Raw genomic sequence first — 22,895 nt, forward strand, 5'->3', positions numbered from 1 at the left:
CCCTGGGGGCCCACAGTAGGGAGTGTGAGAGCCGTGCGCTCTGTTCTGGTTCCAAGTTCTGGTCCTCCTCTGGTTCCAAGGTCTGTGCTCGCCGCTTCTGTGCTCTCCCTGTGACACGGTCGTCTGTTCAGCATATTTATTGAGTAGCTGCTGTGTGGTGGGCTTGACCAGGAAACAGCAGGCAAAGATTCCTGTCTGGAGCTTATGTGTTAGTGGCATGGACAAATAAGACGAAATGTGTAAAACGTGTGGTGCTTCAAAGAATTAAGTAGGGAAGCTGCTGAGGGAGAGTTAAGTGGTATTACCTTAAAGAAGGCAGCCAGAGAGGATGTCACTGGAAGGTGACATCTGAGAAAAGATCTGAAAGAGACGAGGAGGAAGCCCTTCGCCTATTGCCCCGGGCTGCTCTGTAGGGAGCAGCAGGTAAACGGCCTGGAGCCTGGCATGTAGGAAGAATGGCGAGGGGATCACGGGCACTTCCCCAGGTGTGCTCACTGTGTTCATAAATATTTGGCCTCAGACATGTTCTGAGGCTAGTTTGGAATACGCTTAGTTAAACAAAAGCAAACGCTGCTTTACACCAAGACTTCTCAGGGCCTTTAACACAGTCCTATGTATCATGACTTCATTCTGCGGGGAAGCTGAGTATGGGGGGAAGCTGAGTATGGGGGGAACCTGTACTGCAGAGGCCATGGCAGGAGGATTGTAAATTCTAGGCCAGCCCGGGCAACAAGAAAGACACTGTCTTGAAATGAAAAATAAAAAAGACCGAGCAACTCAGTGTGAGGCCCTGGGTTCAACCTCTCGTCCTACAGTAAAAAAAACAAAAACCAAAAAAACTCACCTTTACTGGAACGTCTCGTAGGACACGTGCAGGGAGGAAGTGGAACGCAATCCACCCTTGAAGCGTGTGCTCACAGGGGCTGGAAATCCGGCGTAATCTCTGCATGACCTCTGGGTCTGCAAAGGGCTCATGAGGTCCATGTAATGGAGAAGCTGGAGCAGCCCCAGGGCCTTGTTCCAGCCCAAACCTGGTGACTGAGGGGCGGCTGGACCTGCAGAGCTGACCCTTGACCTCTGTTTCTCCTTAAAGAGCCAGAAGCGCTATCATGAAGATATCTTTGGTGCTGTCTTTCCCTACGAGGTGAAGAAGGACCGGGCAGAGCGGCCACCCGGCGACATCAAGCTCTGATGCTCCACAGAGACTTTCAGGCTGCTGGCGCTGTGTGATGGGGATGGAGCCAGCTCTGGGGCCAAGGTCACAGGGCCTCAGGAGAGGGGGAAACGTGACCACACCCAGCCTCACACCTGAGCTCCTCGACTGCATCCCTCAAGCCCTTCACTTGACCTAATGCCAAGTAGCATCCTGGACTGGTCGGAGCCACCCTGTGCCTGAAGCCCACTCTTCCCAGTCTCTTGGGGATGAATCTGCAAGGCCAGGCCTGGCAAGTGGGTTTAAGAGGAAGATGAAACCTCCTTTTGATGGCATCACTTGTTATGGCCACTAGGGGGCGCTAGCAAGACACTCTATTTAGCAGCCTGCCCTGTGTACAGTATTTATGCCTCTGTTTTTTGTTTTTTTGTTTGTTTTGTTTTGTCTTTTTGAGACAGGGTCTCGCTATGCAGTTCAGGCTGGTCTTGAACTCACTTTGTAGCCCAGGCTGGCCTAGAACTCGCAGCGATCCTCCTGCCTCAGCCTCCCGAGTGCTGGGATTATAGGTGTGTGCCACCGCGCCCGGTTTATGCCTCTGTATTTAAAAAACATCCATCTGCTCCCAAGGGCCACTTGAGCCTTCCTTGTATGATTTCTTGAAGGAAATATTTATATAAAATTCATTTTATTTTAACCACCTTGAATGTGTGTGCATGGCTGTTTGTAGGGAGAACACCCCTGATTTGTATAGAATGGGCAGGGGTGTGCCACCCCTAGGACAAAGATCCCCCACAAAGGCTCATAACAGACGGGCCATGGATTCCTCTTTGGAATGACTGGGGGCCGCAAATGAAGTTTTGTGCTTCTCTAAAGAAGGTGAGGGATGGCGGGCGTGGGGGGGTGGACCGAGGAGGGGCAGGAGCTGCGCCTCACACTGGACGCATCTTATGCAGGGAGTGGTGAGGGTTAGGCTGCTCCTGACTCCAGCTCTTTAGTAAAGGCCTTGCACTCCGCCTTGTCCTACGAGGGTTTTGCTCTGCTGCCATGTTTCCCTGGCCGGTGGCAATTTGGACCTGGGCAAAGCGCGTGGGCTCCTGTAGGTGGGGGACGCAGTAGGGTACAGGGCGCTTGGCATCCCTGTCTGCCTGATACTGGGGCTCTCTGGGGTGTGCAGCTAGCCTGGCCGGCTGCGTATGAGACAGAGCCACCTCCCCTTCTGCCTAGAACTGAGCAACAGACTCAGAAGGGAGCAACTGGCTGTTTGAGTGAGACCAGCCCCAGCTTCGGTTTGCCCCCACCTCACGGGCTGCATGGGCCCCCTCCCTGTTTCCCCCTCCCCCCTCCTTCCACTTCTGGCAGCAGCGACTCAGATGGGGGACAGGAGAGAGGGCTTGCCAATGTCTGGTCATCTGCAGAAGAGCTCTGAGCCCTGACACCAAGAGCAAGGGGTCTGAACAGCGTGGCCAGGAGTCCAGCCACCACCAGGGACACACACCTCCCCCCCAACACACACACCCTGGGATCTTACTGAAATGCAGATTCTCATTTAGTGGGTCTCAGGCGGGGCCTGATACTCTGCTGTTCTCATCAGTTCCCCAAGGATGCTGCTGTCCGATGAGGTCCACACTCTGAGCCCCGCCCTCTGAGCCCTGTCCTGGCTCCCGAGGGACCAAGTTCTTAATAGAATTAGCAGGCGGAGACACGGCTGGGCTCCCTTGTGCTGGCGGACCCGTGGTCCTGAGGCACTTGCACAGCCAGCTCCTCTAGCCAGCTGCCTCCCCTCCCACTTGGCGCAAGGTCATCTGGCTTGCTGGCTCTGCCGTGGCCCCACACATTCTGTCCTGGCCTTCTCCCCTCTCAGCAGCATGGGGATATTTCCTAGATCCACCCCATTACTGAGGTACCATATTAGAGACCCCTGCTTGGGAAATCGGAGTCCCAGCTTCCTTCTCCAGTGCCCTCGTGGGCTTTGTGAGGGATCCGCGGGGAGTGGGTGTGGATGTCAGGACCCCCAGCGCAAAGGGAGCCGGCGCTCTTTCCCCCTGGTCACCGTCAGCAGGGACCCTTAAATCCAGAGACTCCTAAATGTCTCTAGACACAGTAACAAGGCAGCCGTCCCATGAGTGCATGCCAGCGCATTTCATTTCTTTTTTTTTTTTTTTTTTTGGTTTTTCTCCGGTACCGGGAACCGAACTCACGACCTTGCGCTTGCCAGGCAGGCGTTCATTTCTTAATTTTAAGGGTGGTAGGAAAGGGAAGAACCCACAGCTGAGAAGGTTCTGCTCAGTTGGTGGAAGCCAGCAGGGTGTCACCAGGGCAGTCTCCCCAGAGGGCACAGAGTTGCAGCAGGGTGCGCAGCCAAGGGCAGAAGTTAAAGGACAGAGGCTGAGAAGGGCTGCGGAGGTCACTTCGTCCCTGGAGGGGCTCGGGCCCTCGGAGGGGCTGCACAAAGAATGGGAAAGTGGGTGAGAGCCTTGTGCAGTGTGGGACTGGGCTGGGGCTTCTGAGGCTCAGGACCCCCTTCTCTGCTGGGAAGTGTGGACCCGCTGGTTCCCCTGCCTGGCACGCCTGGGGTGCCCTCTGCTGGGACGGCCTGGCTCAGGAAGTTGGGGCTGGCAGGGAGGTGGGGGAGGAGGAGGAGACGCAGACAGCAGCACACCCAGCCCTTTGCCAGCCCTCCTGGCCTGCTTAGGTCTGCACGTGGGTCAGCTGGAGGTCACCAGCCACTTCCAGGTGATTGATGGCCCTCAGGTCTGTCAGGCGATGGGCGTATTCCAGCAGGTGATGGCCGTCCACGGTCACCCTGTAGCAGTGGCCTTCGCATATGATCGCCACCTGGGCAGAGAGGCCTTGCCATTCACACTCCATGCACAAAGTCCTCAGCCCTCCTGCAGGCTCAGGCCCCTCCTTCCTGCCTTCTTCCACTCCTCCGACCAGCCCCGCACCCGCCCGCACTGAAGGACCTGCTTTTCCTTGAACACCCCGTGCTCTCCTCTCTGGACCTCCGTACGCACTCAGTTCCCAGCCCGCAGTGCTGCTCCCAGCCTGCATCTCTGCCCTGTGTCAGTGCCAGGCACCTCAGGACCCAGCCCGCTCTGGCAAGCCTTCCCTGCCCCACCAGACCCTCCCAGGGGACCATCTGCCTCTTCAGGCTATCAGGGGGAGCAGCGCTGGCTTGGGACATCTTGTCACCCATGTCCACGCCTGGACTCTGCAGCAGCAGTAGAAGTAGCCTCCTGATGACTCCTTTCCTGCCCAGGACCTTCTCCAGGAGGCCGTCAGGGTACAAACGGCAGTGCTCATACTTGCATCACACTTGCGTGCAGGGCACTATGCTAGCGTGCACAGAGACTACTGCGGCCCATTCCCACAGCTCTCTGAGATCCCGGGATTCTTACCCCATTTGTAGATGAGGAAACGGAGCTGCAAAGACCCAGTGACTGTCCCTGGCTGAAGGGCCCTTCCCCAAGGTCACACAGCTACCTATGAATCAAAGGTACTGCTTCCTGACCTCATTCCTCAGTGGCTTCTCACTGTAGGAAAATCCGAGTTCCTTCCATGGCCTGTGAAGCCCTACACCAGTCATTTCCAACTCTGGCTGCAGGGTCCAATCCCTTAGGGCTTACCTTAGGTCTGAGCGGATGTCCAGGCTGACAGTGTCAATGGCTGGGAGAATCTAGGCATCACCATTGATAGTCCTCTTTCTTCCTTCCTTTCCCTCCCTCCCTCTTTTTTCTTTTCTTTCTTTTCTTTTCTTTTCTTTTCTTTTCTTTTCTTTTCTTTTCTTTTCTTTTCTTTTCTTTATTTCTTTTCTCTTCTTTCCTATATTCTTTTTTTTTTTCCTTCTGTGGTACTGGACATTGAACCCAGGACCTTTGCACTGAGCTACATTCCCAAACGCCCTCCATTTTTTAAAAAATATTTTACTTTGGGACAGTGTTTCATTAAGTTGCTAAATTGCCCAGGCTGGGCTCAAAGGTGTCATCCTCCTGCATCAGCCTCCCAGAGTTCTGGGATTACAGGCATGTGCCACAGCACCAAGCTTCATTTATTTTCTGTATCCTATGGAGGATCTAAATGTGTAGTCAGGGTGGAGAAGTCCTGCTCGTGGTCATCAGGCTGTAGCCACACCCCACACCTCTCACCCTCACCCTGCACCTTGCTGTGCAGCTCTGGACAGGTCGGTCCCTCCCTCCTGTGTACCAGGGCTCCAGAGTGGGTGTCCCTCCACCCGAGTTTTTCCTTCTCCTCAGCACCGGTCCTTATCTGTGCTGACTGGCTCATGCCTTGGTCTCCTTGCTCCTCCCCACCTAGATCCAGCCCCACTGGGTAGGACCTGCTCTCTGCTTCCTGGCTGCATCCCTGCGCATGGGGCACGTTATGGTTTGCCTCTGGATGTCTCCCCAAAGCCTCAGGCGGTCATAAGGGGCAGGATTTTCAGAGATGACTGAGTCTAAAGTTTGTGATCGGTTCACTGTCTAGGCTGGGACTGTGGGTGTGAATGCTATACCCGCCCTAGGGTGGTTTAGCCTGCATATAATATAAAGGAGGAAAAGAGGCTTGCCCTCCCCTTTTGCTCTTGTTGCTTTGGGTATCTTCTGGCCCCAAGAATGGTTGCCCTTCTGCCATGCCATCCTGCCTTGGAGCCAACTCACTGTGGACTGAAACTTCTACACACTGTGAACTAAATAAACCTTTCTTCCTTTAACTTTGGGTGTCAGGTAATTTGTCTCAGCAAGAAGAAAAAAGTAACGAAGACAGGGCACTGCCTGCACCACACAGACCCAATCGAAGAGCTGATAGGTGACTGCTGGGTAAACAAGCAAGTAAGTGACTGGCACCTCATTCCTGGGTGTGATGGGCAGAAATGGGCCGTGTGATCCTGGCAAGTAACTTATCCTGTGATTTTCTTTGCTTATCTATAAAAAGCAGATGCTAACACTTACCACAGTGGGGACAGTAATCATTAATAGTTTGTGACACATTCTCTCTCCCTTGGGGCTCCGCTCTCCTATCACAGGCATCTCCTATCACAGGCATCAGCCCGCACCCCATCAAGGTACCCCGACCTCCTCACCCGTTCTATCCTTGCACCCACTGAGCTGCCCAAGCTCCAGGCTGCAGCATCTTACCAAGAAGCTCTGGCCTTGTCTGAAGGGCATCTTGACGGACAGCCTTCGCTCCTCTAACCCCCAGCGGCCCTTGATCTGAGTGTTTCGGACCACAGTGTTTTCATCAAAACGAGGGTTCAGGTGGAAGGCGATGTTACTCCCACAGCGCAAGTTGATGTCGAACCTGAAGTGGGTGCATCACAAGGGCCCTCTCTGATCCCCGAGGTCCAGCCTCAGCCTGTCCCCTCATTTCCTGTCTGCCTGGAGCGAGGTGGTGGCTCTCTCCTCCCTGAGAGCCCTGGAGGTCCTGTCTTACCTCTTAGCGTTGGGCAGGACAATGCCTGACACAGTGATGACCCTGGATGGGTGCAGCCCGCCTGGGATGGAGGTGAAATAAGGAATTGGCTGTTGGGAGGGTGGGGACAGGTCAGCCGCTGACAGCAGACAGCACCACTGCAATGGTAAAATTCTGTAACAAATGTTAGGGACTTGGACATCAGGTGAGTCTGAAACCATGCCTGAGAGTGGTATGGCTTCCAGGTTTGTTAAACGTGGAGGGAAAACTTCCCAGTGTCCCCAAAGCAGGGGGCCTTCACTGTCATGGAAGGAACTTTGGCTGGACACTAAAGCATGCTGGGGTGCCAGGTGAAGGCCTTATAACTAGCTCACACTCAGGGACCATTTTAAAAATGGGAAGCTCCTTTCAACGCTCTCCTAATTTACCTGAATACTTTAAATTTCTGCTAACAAAGGACTTGTTTTTTTTGGTTTTTCTCTGGTACCGGGGACCGAACTCACGACCTTGCGCTTGCCAGGCAGGCGCTTTGCCACTGAGCTAAATCCCCAGCCCTGCAAAGGACTCTTTTTAATTATGCAAGTCGGAGGATCACCCCGGCTGTCATTTACCTCCCACCCTGCCATAGCAAATGAAATCTCCGGCTGCCACCTGCACACCACTTACATAGCTTTGGTTGGGGTACACTGTAGGCAGTATTCCAGGATTCTGTGGGAAAGAAACCACAAAATTAAAGATGGGAATGTATGTGGGAACGTGCACACACACACACACACACACACACACACGCACACACACACAGGTACCAACACATACTGTAGGGCACCCTGATATGACCCTGAGGTTGAGAGGGCCCAGCCCTGGGGTTCTGCAGTTCACCTGGGTTGTGCCATCAGCCTTCCGGGTTCTTCCTGTGTTCTCAGATCCCATCACCTGCCCCTCAGCCCCTCCAGGCAGCCCCTGCTCACTGCAGAGCCCCCACCTGCTATGCATTGACCAGAGGGGGAGGGGACACGTAATCAGTAGTGATACCGCAGGGCCCTGTCCTCAGGGTGCTAGGAGCCGCATATCCGGAAGCTGGGGCCACTCACTCCCCTCTTGGCAATTCATCCCTTCCACCATTTTCTCTGCTGCTCCCTAGGGGCATACGTCTCTGATGACTGTTCTAGAATCCCTGCTGTCCCAAGGAGAGCTGTAGCTGCACATCTTCTGTGGAAGGTCCAGCCCCAACTGTCCCTATCCTCCTTGCTAAGCCACTTTCTTCCTAACTCTGGGACTTGAGGGAATTCTCTTCTGGTTGAAGAAGCAAGACACGACGTTGTGAGTGTTCCAGAATTTTCAGACGTACAGAGAACACCGGTCCAGGGGCACCGTGCATGGGGGGTTGAATCTGGAAGAGGAAACTAGGTTTTACAAAGCTCTCACCAGCGCGAAGACCACCACCTGTCACCAGAGGGCGCCACATAGCACACACTTCTCGATAACGAGCTTTAATCTCCGGGCAGCAATTTGCCTGCCAGATCCTGACACGCAGTGAGCAAGCTAGGGGTGGGCGGAGGTGTTTTCTTCACTCAAGTGGGTGAGGGAGGGGCAAAGGCTAGAGTTCCAGAGAAGAAAGAGGGCAGTGTCCGGCCTCTGGCCCATGTTTCCCCTCAGGGAAATTTCTCTCCCCACAGCTCCATCTCTGAAGGCTGGAAAGGAGAACGCATAGCCTCCTTGTCTTGCGGCTGCCTGCAGAATGGCAGGAGCTTGCGCCACTCAGGTGATTTCCTGCTTCCCTGGGGCCGGCCAGCCAAACACACCCTCACTCCCCGCTCCATCACGAGGCCAGGCAGTCGGGGAGGACCTTGCTACTCCACCCCATGGAGAGCCCGGGGCTTCTGCCTCTGTGCGCATGGCTGTTCCACTGGGTGACTTGTACCATCCGGTGGCGCAGTCGTGTGTGAGCCGCCTGGCACTAAGACAGGGGTTGCGACCCTGTCATGAATATGGGGGTCATAACCCACAGGAGGATTTGCAGTGAAAAAAGCCCAGAGACAAGAGCAAGAGACTTACCACCAGACCCGGGTAGGCAGGCCAAATGCCCTGAGGCTGAAAGCAATGAGAAGAATCAACACAGCAGGTTATTGCTAATGCCACACAGGATAACCACAACTGCCGAGCTCCAGGTGGAGTTCTTGTGGTTAGAAATGTCTCCTCAGACACACTGGTCTATTTCCTTTCCCAAGCAACCCTTCCTGAGCCTAGGGAACCCTTCATTTGAACCCTTTAAGCATAGGGTGATCCGGGGTTAGGAGAAAGGACAGGCCTGACCATCTTGCTTCCTGAGCCCTTAGAGGCAAGAGCACTACTTCCAGAGCTCTATTCCACACACCAGCATTTCCCGAAGGCCCAAGGCCTCCTGGTGTGCCAAGCACAGGGCTCGAATGGCTTCTGGCATGGAGGCAGTCTCCGAGGCAGGAACACTCTCCAGAGCAGTGACATTCAGCAGAGAAGTGCAGTGTGGTTAGAAGTCTGCTGAGGGCGGGGTGGATGAAGGGTAGCAAAGTGTGGTGGCCTGAGAGGGCCTGGAGTGGGTGGTGCAGCTGCGTGAGCTTTGTTCAGGGCAGTGAGGCTGGGAGGTGAGCTGGGAGGAGCTGAGGACAAACGTCCTGCTGGGGAGTTGGAGCTTTATTGGGGCTCTAAAGATGTTTCAGCAGGGAGAAGATACGATGCAATGCGTTCCAGGAAGGTCACTGCGAAGGGGAAGGAGGAAGTGTGCCATGGATGTCGTGGTGAGGAGTCAAGGTAGCCTGGACCACAGCAGGGGTTCCAGGGAGGGGGAGACACTGATGCACTAGGGAACACGAAGGGGTGCGGAGGGGTCCAGGGCAGCCCTCAGGTCCCCAGCTTCTGGGGGCCTAGCGGGTGCAGACAGGGAACCCCTCCGTGGGTATGATGCTGGCTGGACCAGACTCCCGTCCCTCTGTCCTTCCTGCTCTATGCTCAGCCTCCCAGGCCCGTGTTGAACTCACTTTCGGTCTGCGGCCCCTGGGCTTCTGTGGGAAGTGGGCAGGCTGGGAGAACTGCGGCGCCGAGAAGGCAGGCTGCACGTGGAAGCTCTGTTAAAGCAAAAGGCACCCAGGTAACAGAGGAGCAGAGCCCAGGAGGAGCGGAGGGCAGCGCTGGGCAGGGGCAGGGGGTTGGGTGGACAGGCACAGGTGGGGCGCATGCTGAGTGGCCCAAGCAGAGGTTAGTTAGGCCCAGGGAGTGAAGGCAGGGGGGGCAGGGTTCCCCCCACCCCCACTCCTGCAGGGGAGGGTTGGGAAGGGAGGAACGAGCCTCACAGGGAGAGGCGTTCGTGTTTGCTGAGACCCTACTGCAGGTCAGTGTGCCCCACTCATCCTGTTTTTCTCATGACATCTCCACACCTTTTGGATATTGGCAACACATTAAAAATTGTAAAACACAGAGAGGGTTCAACAAGCTCTGGGGTGGGCCCTGGGGAGGGCCCTGGGGACTGTGTTGTGTCATCTGGTACACACTGTATGGTGGAACCACACAACTCAGTGGCAACAACTGTGCCCACTCTGCAGATGACAAAACCAAGGCCGGAAAGGTGAAGTTGTCCCTTGAAGATCCCACAGATGGTGAGAATGGCAGATTTGGGAATCTGAACTGGATTTCATTTGATTCCCAAGCTTGGGTTCTTTCTGGAACCACTTGACCTTTAACTAGGGGTAGAAATAGAGGGGGACAGAGAGTAGTGGCTAAGGGGCCCAAGAGACCAAAACAAATATTCTGGATAGAGATAGCAACAGAAGGGGGAGGTACAGAAGAGCAGGAGGGCAGTCAGTCACCAGGACAGAGGAACCAGTCTGATCCCAAAGCCACCGAGGGAGGAGATCAGCTGGAACCTTTATGCCCCTCCAGCAGGGCCTAGGCACAGGCAGGCTGGGCCCTGCACTCCAGCCCCGGCACAACACAGGTGTTTGGTCTGACCTGGAAGCTGATGTAGGACAGCTGCAAAGGGCCAGCGACGGAGATGGTGTCTGCAAGGTGGAAGGGCACTCGGTGTGGGTACTGCACGAAGACTCTCTTGTTCACCATCACCTGCCAAAGGACCATGTATTGGGGAGGAGTCCCAGCCAGGGCAGAGCACACCCTGCTCCCTGCTTCTCAGAATGAAGACCTGAGCCCCTGTCCACGTCAGCACTGGGCCTGTGACAGGAATGGGTATATGCATCATGGTGCACCCAGTCTGAATCTCCACTTGGTTCCAGTTGTTGGCTTTTAGTTCCTAGGGCTGTTTGTTCATTACAGTAGGTCTGTCTTTCTAATCGTAGCTCACCTGGATAATATTTCAATATGGATAAAATGCTCATGGGGAGCAGAGGAGGGACACCCTTTCGTTTTACACTGGGAAATACATGTCACACACATAAGGCTGGAAGAGGACATATCCCACCCTGGTCCCCAAGCCTGGAGACACTACTGTGCCTGCAAAGGTAATCTGCAGTGGCTTTTGAAACCACACCCTTAGTAGAAGCTGGAAAAGGACTAGAATAATTTTTCCAAAGATGAGATGTTACCAGGGACCCACAGCAGATGGGTGGCTACAGAATAGGAACGGAAATAACCTGAGCTTTAAAGACATACAAGGGCCAAAAGCAAGATGGTGATGCATCTAGTCCTTATATGCACAGCAAAAGCAGCAGCAAGAGCACCTGTATGCAAAGGAAAGCGCTTAAAGAGGCTTTGTGGCCACGAGCGACACACTTACCAGGCAACAGCCTTGTTGTCTGTGCAGCTGGGTTGCTTTGGCCTGATCTCAATGAATGTGCTCATTTAAAGACCTTTCACCAAGCCTGATAGGACTGAAGGCAGCTTGGAGAGGGGAAGGGAGGGTATTCCTGCTCACCTTGAACTGTGATCTCTGCACCAGGAAGCAGAGCTCAAAGGCCTTCCCCTTCTGGAAAGGCATTTGTATCTTCCTCTCCTCTGGCCCCCAGTTTCCTTTTTGCTTTGTGTTGCAGACAACATAGCCCCCATCTTCAAACCGTGGGTTGAAGTGGAAAGCAATGTCGTTGTCACTGAAGCCAGTTTGGAAGTTCACACTGAATCTAGGCAGAGGGAAATCAGATTGTCTTCCGTAGCGCGGGTTAGTGCCAGCGACCCGAAAGGAGAGGCCTGGTGCATGCGCTTACTTCACGTAGAACTTGTGTGGCAGCGAATCACTGGATGACCTCCTTTCTGCCCACTTAACTTGAACCTAATCTGTTTTTGCGCACTTATTGTATTTTGCGCCTCCAGTGAGATTTTCTTAAAAAGTAAGCAAAAATACTGTTTTAAATCATTTGCTTCTTCCCCAAACTTAGATTCCATAATAAAAATTATTTCTCATCACTTTAAGAGAAATATTTATTATTGTAGACAAAACTTGGGAGGTAAAAAGTTACGCCATAAGTAAAATTTAAAGGAATTAATAGGGCCAAATTATTCCATTCCAGGTTTTTAAAAAGAATTTCTTGCATAAATTGTTCTCAAAAGTGTTTTTCTATGTTAAACAGTCAATCTGAAGTCTTCATACACGCCTCCTTTTGTGTGGAAATGGGCCACACCTCTCAAAAGCAAAATAAAACTAAAAGGATTTTAAACAGGATTTAAAATTTGACTGTTAGACCACAGCAGTGGTGTTTGAAAGTATAACACACTGTGTTTATATTCATATTCTTGGAACTGGGAAGTAGAAAAAGAAATTTTTCACTAATGTCATTTTCTGAGTAGTTCAGTTTAGAAAAATGAAGGTAGTCTGAAAGGTGAGTTAATCTTTTATAAGTTTGCATTGATCATCTTAAAAGGCAATATATAATTGAAATTGTACTATCCAATCCAAGCAGAAATCTTTTAATCTTTAGATGGCATGAAAAGTAAGACCCAACATTTAAGCAGTCCATTTTTAAAAAGAGACTTGGTACTGTGAGATGTTGCTATTGTATTTTTATGGTGATGAGTGCCGCAAACAGAAAATATCTAGATGAGGGACTTGAATGCACTTTGCTTGTTTTGAATATAGACTAAGAGGGAAAATGTACTTAAAAGAAATATGAGAAAAGAAAATGTGAAAGTTTTACTAGTAGAAGGATGGAATATAATGTTTAATGTTGATATCATGGAGGGACAAAGTGGCTTTGCTGGCACTCAAAGCTTGTCACTTAGTTGTTTTCTGAGACTTTAAGAGTTACAAGATAGGTCTATAAAACTAATTTGTCTTAACATACACACCGAGTGAGTGTTATATTCTCAAAAGGGTGAAGTTAAGGCTTCACACTAATTCTAGTGACACAGCTATTATGGGAAATATTTGTAGAACTCCTATTTTCAAACCCATGTTTGAATCTTCATTCCTTTTTAAAATATACTTGTTGTTATTTTTCCCTCTAGGAATATAGTTGATTTTGGGAGGAAAACTTATTTAGAATAGTAATAGTCGTTTAAACAGGGCCAGTTTTTGACCATTTGAAGTGTTAATTTTTCCAACTAGCTCAGAAATTCCAGAGCGTGAATTTGAATAACAGCATTACTGGTTGAAGAGTCTAGCAAAGAAAAATTGAATTTGATAAATAAAAGTCTACTATGTATGTTTTTAAGAACAGTTTTACAGTTATACTTTAAAGCATTATGTAAGGTTCCTTATGTAAGGTTCCATTATGTAAGGTTCAGCATATAATCTTTAATTACCATCACTTACCTGATTTAATCATGAAATTAAAAATTCTGTGCCATGGTATATATGTTCAAATTCAAGCCATTTTAAAATATGACAGGTAAACTTCATGCAAGTTGGCAACAGTACTGGAACTAAAAATTATGGCTGTTTCCTCTGTTTACATAACCTGTGTAGTATTGAATCCCTCAACCAAGAGATGTTTCCTAAGAAAACTGCTGGCATTATTTACCGTTAACTTAGACAACTTGTGACGTGACATTTTTAAAGGGTCTTATGTGAACTATGATACTGTAATTTTCTAAGCACCGTTCATGGGGTGGCAAAATTATGTTTATTTACTAATTCTGATCAGAAAAATAAGCCAGGAACATTGATGGTATTCATTAGATTTTAACTGAATGGAGCACTTCCTTCTAATCACAATTGTATAGTAAGGATAAAACACTCAACGTGTATTCCTTTTAAATTGTTATGTATTTTTAAATTGCCAAGAAAAATAAATTGTTTTGTACATTTGAAAAAAAATAAATAAAAGTAAGTGAAAAATAGGTCAGAAAAGTGCTAGCGCTAGCAACAAGAAGCAGAGGACCCGGGAAACAATTACAAGTTGCTATAAAAGGTGGAAGCTGTGAAGCCTGCCTACGAGAGAGACGGCCTTCAGGGCCATGTGAACACTGATTGGAGGCCTGTGAGGCTGCAATCCAGCCCCCGCCTGCTCAGCTGGGAAACAAAAGAACAAATTTAAAGATGATGTGAAACTGATGGGAACATACCTACAATGACAGTGCAGAAATAAACATTAGCTGGCCAGGCAACTCTCCGTCATAGTGTGCAGAGTTCAACCCTGTCACCAGGCAACTCTGTCATAGTGTATAAAGTTCAACCCTGTCGCACTGCAGGGCCCCCGGGCCACCTGCTTTCCTCCTCAGACTGAGTGACCTGGGGGCTTGGCAGTTACTAAGCAACATTCTGGGGGAAACAAGGGTGCCGGCTGTGTACCTGTTTATGCTGGAGTGAAGAATGGTCCCTTGGACAGTGATCTGAAGTCCCTCCTGGAGACCTCCTTGGATCACTCCGGAAAAAGGAACGGCCTTCAGGGAGAAGATGTAGGGACATCAGTTGGTTGGCCCTTGCTTGTTCCTGCTCCTGTCCCCCAGTTCCAGGTCCTTCTCTCAGGCCAGCCCCCCCAGGCAGTATCTCCCCGCCATCCTGGACCCCATCAGCAGCCCCTCTAGCAGGTCTCTTTCCCGGCCTCCTTGAAAGAGCATCACGTGGGTCACGCTGGCTTGCACTGTTTCAGAGTCAGGCCGACTCTGAGTTTGAATCCCCCCTCTGCTGTTCACTACCCGAGTGGCCCTGGCAAGCTTCCGTAGTCTGTCTTTGCTCCAGTTTTCTGCTCTCTACAGTAGGGATAACCCTCTTGTTCAATCACCTTTTCAGTAACTGACAGGAAGTCTGTGGAAAAGACTGGCACATAGTAGGTGCCTCTCTGCTACTCTCATCCCCACCTGGCCTTGTTCTCTCTAAGCAAAATTCCCAAATTGGTCACTTCCTGGATTTCAAAGCTTAACTTCTGCAACACCTTTTAAACAGGGTGGCTCTGCAACTAGCATTAAATCGCAATTCTGTCTCCTAGCCGATTCTCACACTGTTCTCGGAGTTCACGTTTTCTCTCACATCTCCATTGGGCAGTTCCCTACACAAATTAAATGCTGGGCTGGGCATGTAGGTCCATGATAGAGCACTTGTCTAGCACGTGTTCAATCTCCAGTACTACACAAGGAAATAATAAATGAAAAAATGGCTAAGGGAGCCAAGCAGGTAACATGTAGCAGTGAGACAGCCAGGTAAGACACACCAGGGAGTGGTGGGAAATTATGAAATCCTCATTTGTTATGGTTGATACATTGTGTCAACTTGGGGAGTCTAGAGGTTTGGCTAAGTAACTTAGCAGGAAGCCAGAGTGCTTACTTTGTATACATCCTGAGCCTGTGGAAGCGGAGGGCATGGAGATTATATGAGAGCTACACGCCCCTTAGGTGGGGGTAGCCTGTTTACAAAGTAAGGCAGGGAAAAAAGCTGCTTGCCGCCATTCCTCCCTTTCTGCTCTGGCTGCTTTGCTGTTCGGCTGCCATTCCCCCCTTTGCTCTTGTTGCTTTGCTACCTTTTGCCTCGGAGCCAGCCAAGTATGGACTGAAACCTCCACAAACTGTGAGCCAAATAAACCTTTCCTTCTTTCATTTTGGGCATTGGGTATTTTGTCTCAGCAATAAGAAAAAAGTAACCAAGACATCATTAGAGCCTTTTGTACTGTCCCAATAGACCGTGGTTCAAATATGTACACTGCTGGGAAGCCTGCAGCTTTCCCTGAGGCAGGCACACAAGGAGGTATGAGGAACGGAAAGCAGGGTGTGATGGGTTCGGGTCCATAGTGCAAAGACGGCATTGCTGAAGAAATCTGGGACTGGAGGAAGGATGGATGAGGGCAGATTAAGGGGATGGGACTGTATAGATTAATCTCTGATCAAAAAGGAAAAAGCCTAAAAGTCTATCAGTAGGAAAAAGGTGAAATAATAAATTATTTTATTTCTGTACAACAGAGTCAGTGTAGCCTTTAAAGGAAAAGGGAGAGCACTTGCCTGGCATGAATGAGATCTGGGTTCGATCCTCAGCCCAGCAAAAAACAAAAGGAGGAAAAAAGGCACACAGAGTACTGATATGGTGTGATGCCATTTGTATACAAAATGGGTGGAGGGGGCTGTACACATGCATTTGCTCACTTACAGATAAACTATCTCTAGAAGAATTGACCAGAACCTGATTATCCTGGCTGACTCCAAGTACTAGGCTGGAGGCTGAATGACGCCCCACCTGTGCCTGAAAAAGTCCACCCTAATCCCCGGAACCTGTGAGTGTGCTACATACGTGGCCGGAGGGTCTTCGCAGATGTGATTAAGAATCTGGAGCTGGCGAGATGGGCCCCAGGTTGCTGCACTGAGGGCCAGGTGTGTTCTGGGTAATCACAATGGCCCTTGTAAGAGGCAGGTGGGAAGGTCAGGGTCACAAGTAGCAGGTGTGAAAGCAGAAGGAAGAAGCTGCTATTTTAAAATTTCTTATTGTTATTTTCTGTGGTGTTGGGGATCAAGTCCTGGGCCCAGCCCATGCTAAGTAGGTGTTCTACCATGAGCTACACACCCAGCCCTGAGGCTGCTGGCTTTAGTGACAGCGGGGCACGTGAAAGCCAAGGCATGCAGGAGCCTCACAAAGGTAGAAAGGCAAGGACAGGGACTTTCCCGAAGGCTCGGGATGGAAACAGACTTTCTGACACCTTTCCTTATGGTGTGAGGGTTCAAACTCGGGAACTTCTAGGCACCTGCTTTGCCGCTGAGCTACAACCCAGCCTTTGAACGCTTGGGTTTGAGACTTCTGACCTTCAGAACTATAAGATAACGGACGGTTTTAAGCCTGCCTTAAAAAGGCTGCCATGGCATTTGGAGGTGTGAGGGCCAGTGAGGGATCTCAGCAGAAAACAAGGGGACCTGCTTTGGCTCCCTGCACACAAGAGGTGGGGTTTTGTCCTGGATTTATGGTTCCACAGGAATTGGCTCCTGTGACCGCTCCTTGTGCTAGCAGTACTGGTATTGGACAAGGCATAGTGTTTGCTCTGGCCAGTGAGACAACAATGCCTCCTGACAGTATTATTAGTGGAAAGCCCCTGTCTGGAGCTCACCCTCAATACTGCAGCTGTTTGCATCAGCACAAACCAGTCCCCCGCTGGCTCAGAGCTTGTTCCCTGCTCCTGGTTATGGCTGAAGGCTGGGACATTTTTCTCCCCTTCCTATCTAGAGGTCAGTAAGTAGGGCTGACCCTTCAGGCCAGAGTACAGCAGCTTTCTGGTGGCCCAGTGTCACTGGAGGGCACCTTGTCCAGGAACTGGCAGTGGGGACCTCAGCTTGGGCGCCAAGGCTGCCCCCAGTGCACGGCTTTTAGCCAAAGGGCCCTGCTGCTCTGAAAGTTCCGAGGCCCTGCTAGTGGCCAACGTTTTATGCCTGTGTTCTCTCCTTTATCCTCAGAACAACTTTTGCCACTGTCACCGCCACTTTTCCAGATGAGGAAACTGCAGTACAGGAAGGCTCATAACTCGCCCAAAGCTACACAGCTGCTCAGTGACAGAGATGGGACTTGAACCCCTGAACTCGTGCTTTCAATCCCACACAGACAGCCTCATGACCCAACACAGGACGTTCTTATTCCTGGCCCACCCAGGTAGGACAGGGAGCCAGGTGCCAAAGCCACGCCCTCTTGGCAGGTGTAATTCCTCAGCATTGCGGCAGTTGGATGAACTCCAGCATAGGTGACATTTGGGAGAAAGTGTGGCCCTGGCTGCCAGAGACCAGTGGGTCACCCAGTGAGGCCGTTATACCTCCCCCTGCAGGGACAGCCCCGCTCCCAGCCTCATTTTGGAGACAGCCCTCCGCAGGCAGTCAGGGTGCACCTTTGCCTTGTGAACTCTGACTCACCCTTCAGGGCTCAGACACCTCCTCAGAGGCCTTCCCTGCCGCCGCCCAATTCCTCATAACGCTCAACACTCCTGGAGCACCGACCGTGTGCCAGATACCACTCAAACATGCTAGACAAGCTACCTCACACGATCCCTAGCCTGGCCTCAGGGGTAAGCTTGAGTATTATGCCCATCTTATAGATATGGAAACTGAGGCCCAGAGAGGGGAAAGTACCCTGCCTGCAGCTGCTCAGCTAGCAAATGGCCCAACACTGGAAGCCATCCAGAGAAGAGGCCACAAGTGCTACGCATGTGGGTTGCTTTCTTCCCAAAAGACTGCTTGCTTATGTCCTCTCCATACAAACTGTCACCCTTCTAGATTGTAGTAGGCCTGCCTTCAACACTGATGGGGGTGGGGCAGGCACCCAGAATCGGCACAGTTAGCCAGTGTCAGACATGAAAATTGCAGTGATTAACATCCGTCCATGTGGGAGGTTTCCATGGATGAGATTACCATGGAAAAAGAGCTGCATTGGGATGAGCTCCTCTGGCATCTCCACCCTCCTCTGGGTCTCTTGGCTTCCCCTACCACCAGCCCCTGCCACCCAGCCCTCTCCTCAGAGACCCACCGCTGCTTCCCCGGGCTGTGCAGCCAGCTCAGATCAAGCCAGCTGTGAACTCACCGGGCTCATGTAGGGTGGTTGGGGGCCAAAACAAGCCATCTTGCCACGGCCTCTGTGGCCACCGCTGCCTTTCGTTCAACTGGGCCGTCTCTGCTCGGGGCTGGACTTTTCCAGGAAATGAAACCAAAGCACTTTGGCAGCTATTCAACAAGGAGGAGCCCAGGGAAGGAAGCAGCTCTGGAGAAAGAGAAAGGTAGGTAGGAACTGAGGTGAGGGCTGTGGGTGAGGCTCGGGCAGAGGGAAATGGGCATCCCCAGCTCTGTGACCTTTCTTTCCTTTCGTCCCCTGTGCACCACCCAGAGACCGAATCCCATTTGCAAAGTGACATGGCAGCAAGTTTGCAGAAGGCATTGCCTAGAAGTGTGTGCTGTGCTTCCTAAGCACACTCCATCCCAGGGCACAGGAAACCACGGGCTGGGGAGGGTGCCCGGCCTAGGCAGGGGCAGTGGTGGGGAGGCTGCTTCTGCCCTTGTACACACAGATAAATGAGGCCCAGAGAGTACAAGGGATATGGCCAAGGTCACATAGCACACGTGTGCTAACCTGGACGACTTGAGAATACTTCGGCTCTCCAGAAAGTATTTCTTCCTTTTAAAACTTCTATTTCTCATTCAAAAACATGATCACATAAAGAACCATTTTGCAAGAAAAGCCCTAAACTGGAGACTTTTATTCTGGAGTAAAGTGTGCTCCAGGAACTTTCAATCCCCCTCTGTGAATTTATCTTTCTTTCCTTTTCCTGGGGCTGCAGGGTGGGGAGAGAAGTTCTGGGTGCAATCCTCCAGGAAGGTGATGGGAAGGAACACTAGAAACAAATGACTTTAATTGGCTTTAGCACAAAGGTAAGGGAAATCACTGGCTTTCACAGAAAGAGCAGGGTAGGCTGGCGCTGGTGCGGGAGCTGAGACAATAAGGTTACCTGAGGTCAGTCAGGTCTCGGCTGTAGGCGAGGAGAGGCCGGGTCTGCAAGTTGCTGGGAGCTGTTAAGTGTTGCTATTGTTTTGAATAGCAGATGTTGCAGACCTGGTTCCCAGTACACCCATGCTGGTGTGGCTGGACTGTAGGTGTGGAGGCCATAACGCCTCAGGTCTCAGGACTGGATTAATGCAGATGACCGAAGGGCACCAGGCCTCAAGGTGGACCTATGCTGCCACTCGTGTCCTTCCCTGCCCTTCTGCTTTGCACTTTCCTCATGACTGAGGCAGCAGGACAGCCTGGCCAGGTGCTGCCGCCTTGGTATCGCACTTCCTGGCCTCTGAACGGTGAGAACCCTTCTGTTGTTTATACGTAACAGTAAAAGGCCTTTTCTGAGATTACAGAGTTAAAAATGAAACCAACCTGCTCCCTGCATCTCCAAACATAAAAGGTAAGAAGAGGTCCATTCTTCCTGAGAATTCCACCTTGGCACCCTTCTCAGCCACCGCAGCTGCTGCCAGTGCCTATAGCTTCACTTCCCTGCTCCCAGCTTACCCACTTCCAGCTAGCTGTTGTCTACATTCAGCACGGAGGACCTCCCTTCACGGCCTTCTACTTCCTATCCTGGTCAGATGGCGTCATCTAGTACACACCTGAGATGACTGTCAGTAATTCCTTCTATGTTCAACATTCTGACTGAGGAAAAATCAGACTGTCAGCCCTGACAAATCAGTTGTCACGGCCTTTCCCAAAGGTTGCTCTGCCTAGAAACCTAAAATCAGTCAAGCTCTTCTCAAAGACATCAAAGGGGGGACAAAAAGCTCATCAGCTACTATTACTCAGAAACCTGATGAAAGAAAAACACCTGATATCCCTAAGAAAATCCAGTCTGATAGATGACCATACCCTCTGGCTACAAGTTATAAGAGCTATGAACACAAAAATAAATGCTCCTTCCATCTGCAAGATATAAAGAAACCTGATTGTCCAGGCCCACCTCAGTCTGAACCCTCCTTGCCCTGTCAGGTCTAGACTGATAGGACAGACTGAGCTCTACCAGATTGGGTTGCCCAGGCCAGGGATATAGCTCAGTGGTACAAGCGCCTGCCTGGCAAGCGCAAGGTCCTGAGTTTGGTTCCCGGTACCAAAAAAGCAAAACAAACAACAAAAAGAAAACAAAAACTGGACCCCGCTAGAGCCCACAGTCATTGTAAAAGTCAGGGGCAAGCCTGTGACTTTCCTAGTAGACAGTGGAACAAACACCCTGCCTTCAGAAGTTCCCTCTGTCAAAAATTTTTTCTCTCAGTGCTGAGACAAAATACCCAACTCAAAGTTAAGGAAGAAAGATTTACTTAGCTCTCAGTTTGTGGAGGTTTCAGTCAATAATCTGCTGGCTCAAAGGCAAGGTGGCATCGTACAGGGGCAACAGTCCAAGGCAGCAGAATACAGCAAAACAACAAGAGCAAAAGGTAGGAGAGGGCAAGTCTCTTTTCCTCCCTTATACTATACACAAGCTACCCTGCCACATCATCTCTGTGATTTCCTCATGCACAGGCTCAGGATGTTTACAAAGTGAGGACCCTGGGCCCCTGCTGGGTCACTTAATTAAACTTCTAAACTTCTCAAGTTGACACAGTGTATCAACCATAACACCAGGGCAACTGGGACTCTAGCTTCTCACCCCTCTGCCAGGCACAAACTTGCAGACTGGGAGGACATCTCACCAAACATGAATTCCTATAGAAGCCAGTAGCCATACCACTTCTGCGAAAGACCACCTTTTCAAGCTAGAAGCAACCATCTCCTTTGCACCAAGCCAATCAGCCTCCCTCTTATTTAACCCTGCACTTTCAACTTACACTGGTCCCTGAGAGGAAAATGACACCTGTATTAGCCTGAGATAGATAACTGCAATCCTGAAGTTCTGAAAGCTCTCTTCCCAGAGGTATAAACTGAAAACTCACCTCTGGGCCTGACCATCAACCATGCTGCCTCACCATGACACCCATTGCTGTAAGATGTCACAGAAAGCACAAATAGGCACTCAGCCACACATCAGCCTGATAGACTATTAATCACCTGGGGCAAGATCTCCGTACCATCAACAACGCAGCCATCACCTTGCATTCTGCAGTTCCTAAACCATACACCCTTTTTGAACTGTTACTCAATGCCATAAGGGTTTAGGAATTCTCCCACTATGTTTGGGAAGGCCCTAACAACAGATTTGGCTTCAGGACAGTCTGTTTCTCTGTCCCTTCCAGCTCTGTTGTGGTCCCCCAAAAAAGAAAAAAAATGAGGCTTCAAAACTGTAAAAGGTTTATAGACTGTCAAACTGCTGAAACACACCTCTCCTGCCTATAAAACTAGCTCAAGATCTCTGAGCTCCTGTAATTGCCCTCCATATACAATGCCTCAGTCTTCTTCCACCCACAATTTGCTGGTACACCTGCCTAGACCTAAAAATGGCTCCTGCCAGCTTACCCCTCTTCACATTTAAATAGAAAGGCCCAGTTCTGAACTCAAACAGAGGAGCCTATCAAGAGCTGTACTGCAAGGTACAGAGTGAGGGTAGGAAGTGTTGGATGTGGCTGCAGGCCTGATCACATGAGCTGGCCTTCTGCACCCTGACTACACATTCAGATCCCCCATAGGGCTTATAAAAGTTAAAGCCAGGTGCAGAGGCACATGTATTTGTAATAGCAATACTCTGTGGGCTGAGACCTGAGAGTCCCAAATTTGAACCCAGTCTGGGCAATTTAGTGAGTTAGGCCCTATATCAAACTACAAAACAAGAAAAAGTGGTAGCACAGTGTGAAGGTCCTAGGTTCATTCCCTAGAGCCACAGAAAAAGAAAGAACAGAGGAAGGAAGGCAAGAAAGAAAGAAAGAAAGAAAGAAAGAAAGAAAGAAAGAAAGAAAGAAAAGAAAAGAAAAGAAAGAAAGGCAGGTCCATGATACTTCTCCCCCTCTCCCCCTGTCCCCCTCTCCCTGCTCAGCCATGGAGACTGTCAGCCTGGATATCTGCTTAGGCAGAAGTGATGTTCTGGATGACTGCACTCTGCAGTCCGGGTTGGAAATGACTGGTGTAGAGCTTTGTGGACTGTGAAGGGAGCTTGCATTTTACTACAATGAGAATCCACTGAACAGCAAGGCTGGGAAGCAGTACCTTTGACTTATAGGTGTGACCATGGGGATGTGACTTAACTACACTGTGTCTCTGTTTCCTCATTTACAAATGAAGCTAAGAATTCCATGATCTCAGAATATTGTATGAATGGACCTGTGGAGGACCACCCAGATGACTGTCCTTGAGAGAAGATCAATTATCTCCATTTTGGCTAAACCTGGCCTTATTTCCATGTAATGATGTGTGCAGAGCTGGCTAGGACTTTTCCTTATCCCCTCAATTGGTTTTAAGCAATGTGAATCGTTGTAGCCGGGTGCTGATATGTGGTCTTTGAAGCAAGGCCACAGGTCAGTGTTGCCCTTTCCTGTAGCTCCTGAAAAGCAAATGTGAGCCAGGCAG

General features: G+C 50.5%; 2 protein-coding genes across 12 annotated transcripts in view; one reads left to right on the forward strand and one right to left on the reverse strand.

Annotated features, from left to right (window-relative positions):
* Positions 1–1,637, forward strand: part of Nos2 (nitric oxide synthase 2, inducible) — a 34,450-nt gene extending 32,813 nt beyond the window's left edge. For all 3 annotated transcript variants that reach the window (XM_005402773.2, XM_013503498.1, XM_005402774.2), the window contains exon 26: positions 1,094–1,637. In XM_005402773.2, the coding sequence (XP_005402830.1) occupies positions 1,094–1,192 (99 nt within the window). In that variant the 3' untranslated portion in view covers positions 1,193–1,637. The remainder of the gene's footprint in view (positions 1–1,093) is intronic.
* A 1,718-nt stretch (positions 1,638–3,355) lies between these two features.
* On the reverse strand, positions 3,356–18,795 carry Lgals9 (lectin, galactoside-binding, soluble, 9). 9 transcript variants are annotated; one of them, XM_013503502.1, is made up of 11 exons: positions 18,453–18,564; positions 14,268–14,359; positions 11,460–11,661; positions 10,541–10,651; positions 9,574–9,660; positions 8,615–8,650; positions 7,829–7,949; positions 7,226–7,267; positions 6,581–6,641; positions 6,286–6,448; positions 3,356–3,988 (listed from the first exon to the last, which is right to left on the reverse strand). In XM_013503502.1, exons 1-11 carry the CDS (start codon positions 18,489–18,491, stop codon positions 3,842–3,844), a joined length of 1,101 nt encoding a protein of 366 aa, XP_013358956.1. In that variant the 5' UTR covers positions 18,492–18,564; the 3' UTR covers positions 3,356–3,841. The 9 variants fall into 9 exon arrangements, with proteins under 9 accessions (XP_013358956.1, XP_013358955.1, XP_013358953.1 ...); XM_013503501.1 differs by lacking the exon at positions 11,460–11,661 and having other exon boundaries at positions 6,581–6,669; positions 7,908–7,949; positions 18,453–18,795; XM_013503499.1 differs by lacking the exon at positions 11,460–11,661 and having other exon boundaries at positions 18,453–18,795.
* Between the last annotated feature and the right edge of the window lie 4,100 nt (positions 18,796–22,895).

Source organism: Chinchilla lanigera, unplaced genomic scaffold, assembly GCF_000276665.1.
Source record: "Chinchilla lanigera isolate Chin_1 unplaced genomic scaffold, ChiLan1.0 scaffold00080, whole genome shotgun sequence".
Taxonomy (NCBI): Eukaryota; Metazoa; Chordata; class Mammalia; order Rodentia; family Chinchillidae; genus Chinchilla; species Chinchilla lanigera.

What these genes read in the sequence shown, in the direction of transcription:
- Lgals9 (XM_013503499.1), bottom strand. Translation starts at nt 18,780, where the DNA reads ATGTCACTTTGCAAATGGGATTCGGTCTCTGGGTGGTGCACAGGGGAC. An exon ending in CTTCACTCCAGCATAAACAG is followed by an intron (nt 10,652 to 14,267) that starts GTACACAGCCGG and finishes GTCCTTTGGCAG; the next exon opens with GTGATGGTGAACAAGAGAGT. An exon ending in TGTACCCCAACCAAAGCTAT is followed by an intron (nt 6,642 to 7,225) that starts GTAAGTGGTGTG and finishes CCTCCATCCCAG; the next exon opens with GCGGGCTGCACCCATCCAGG.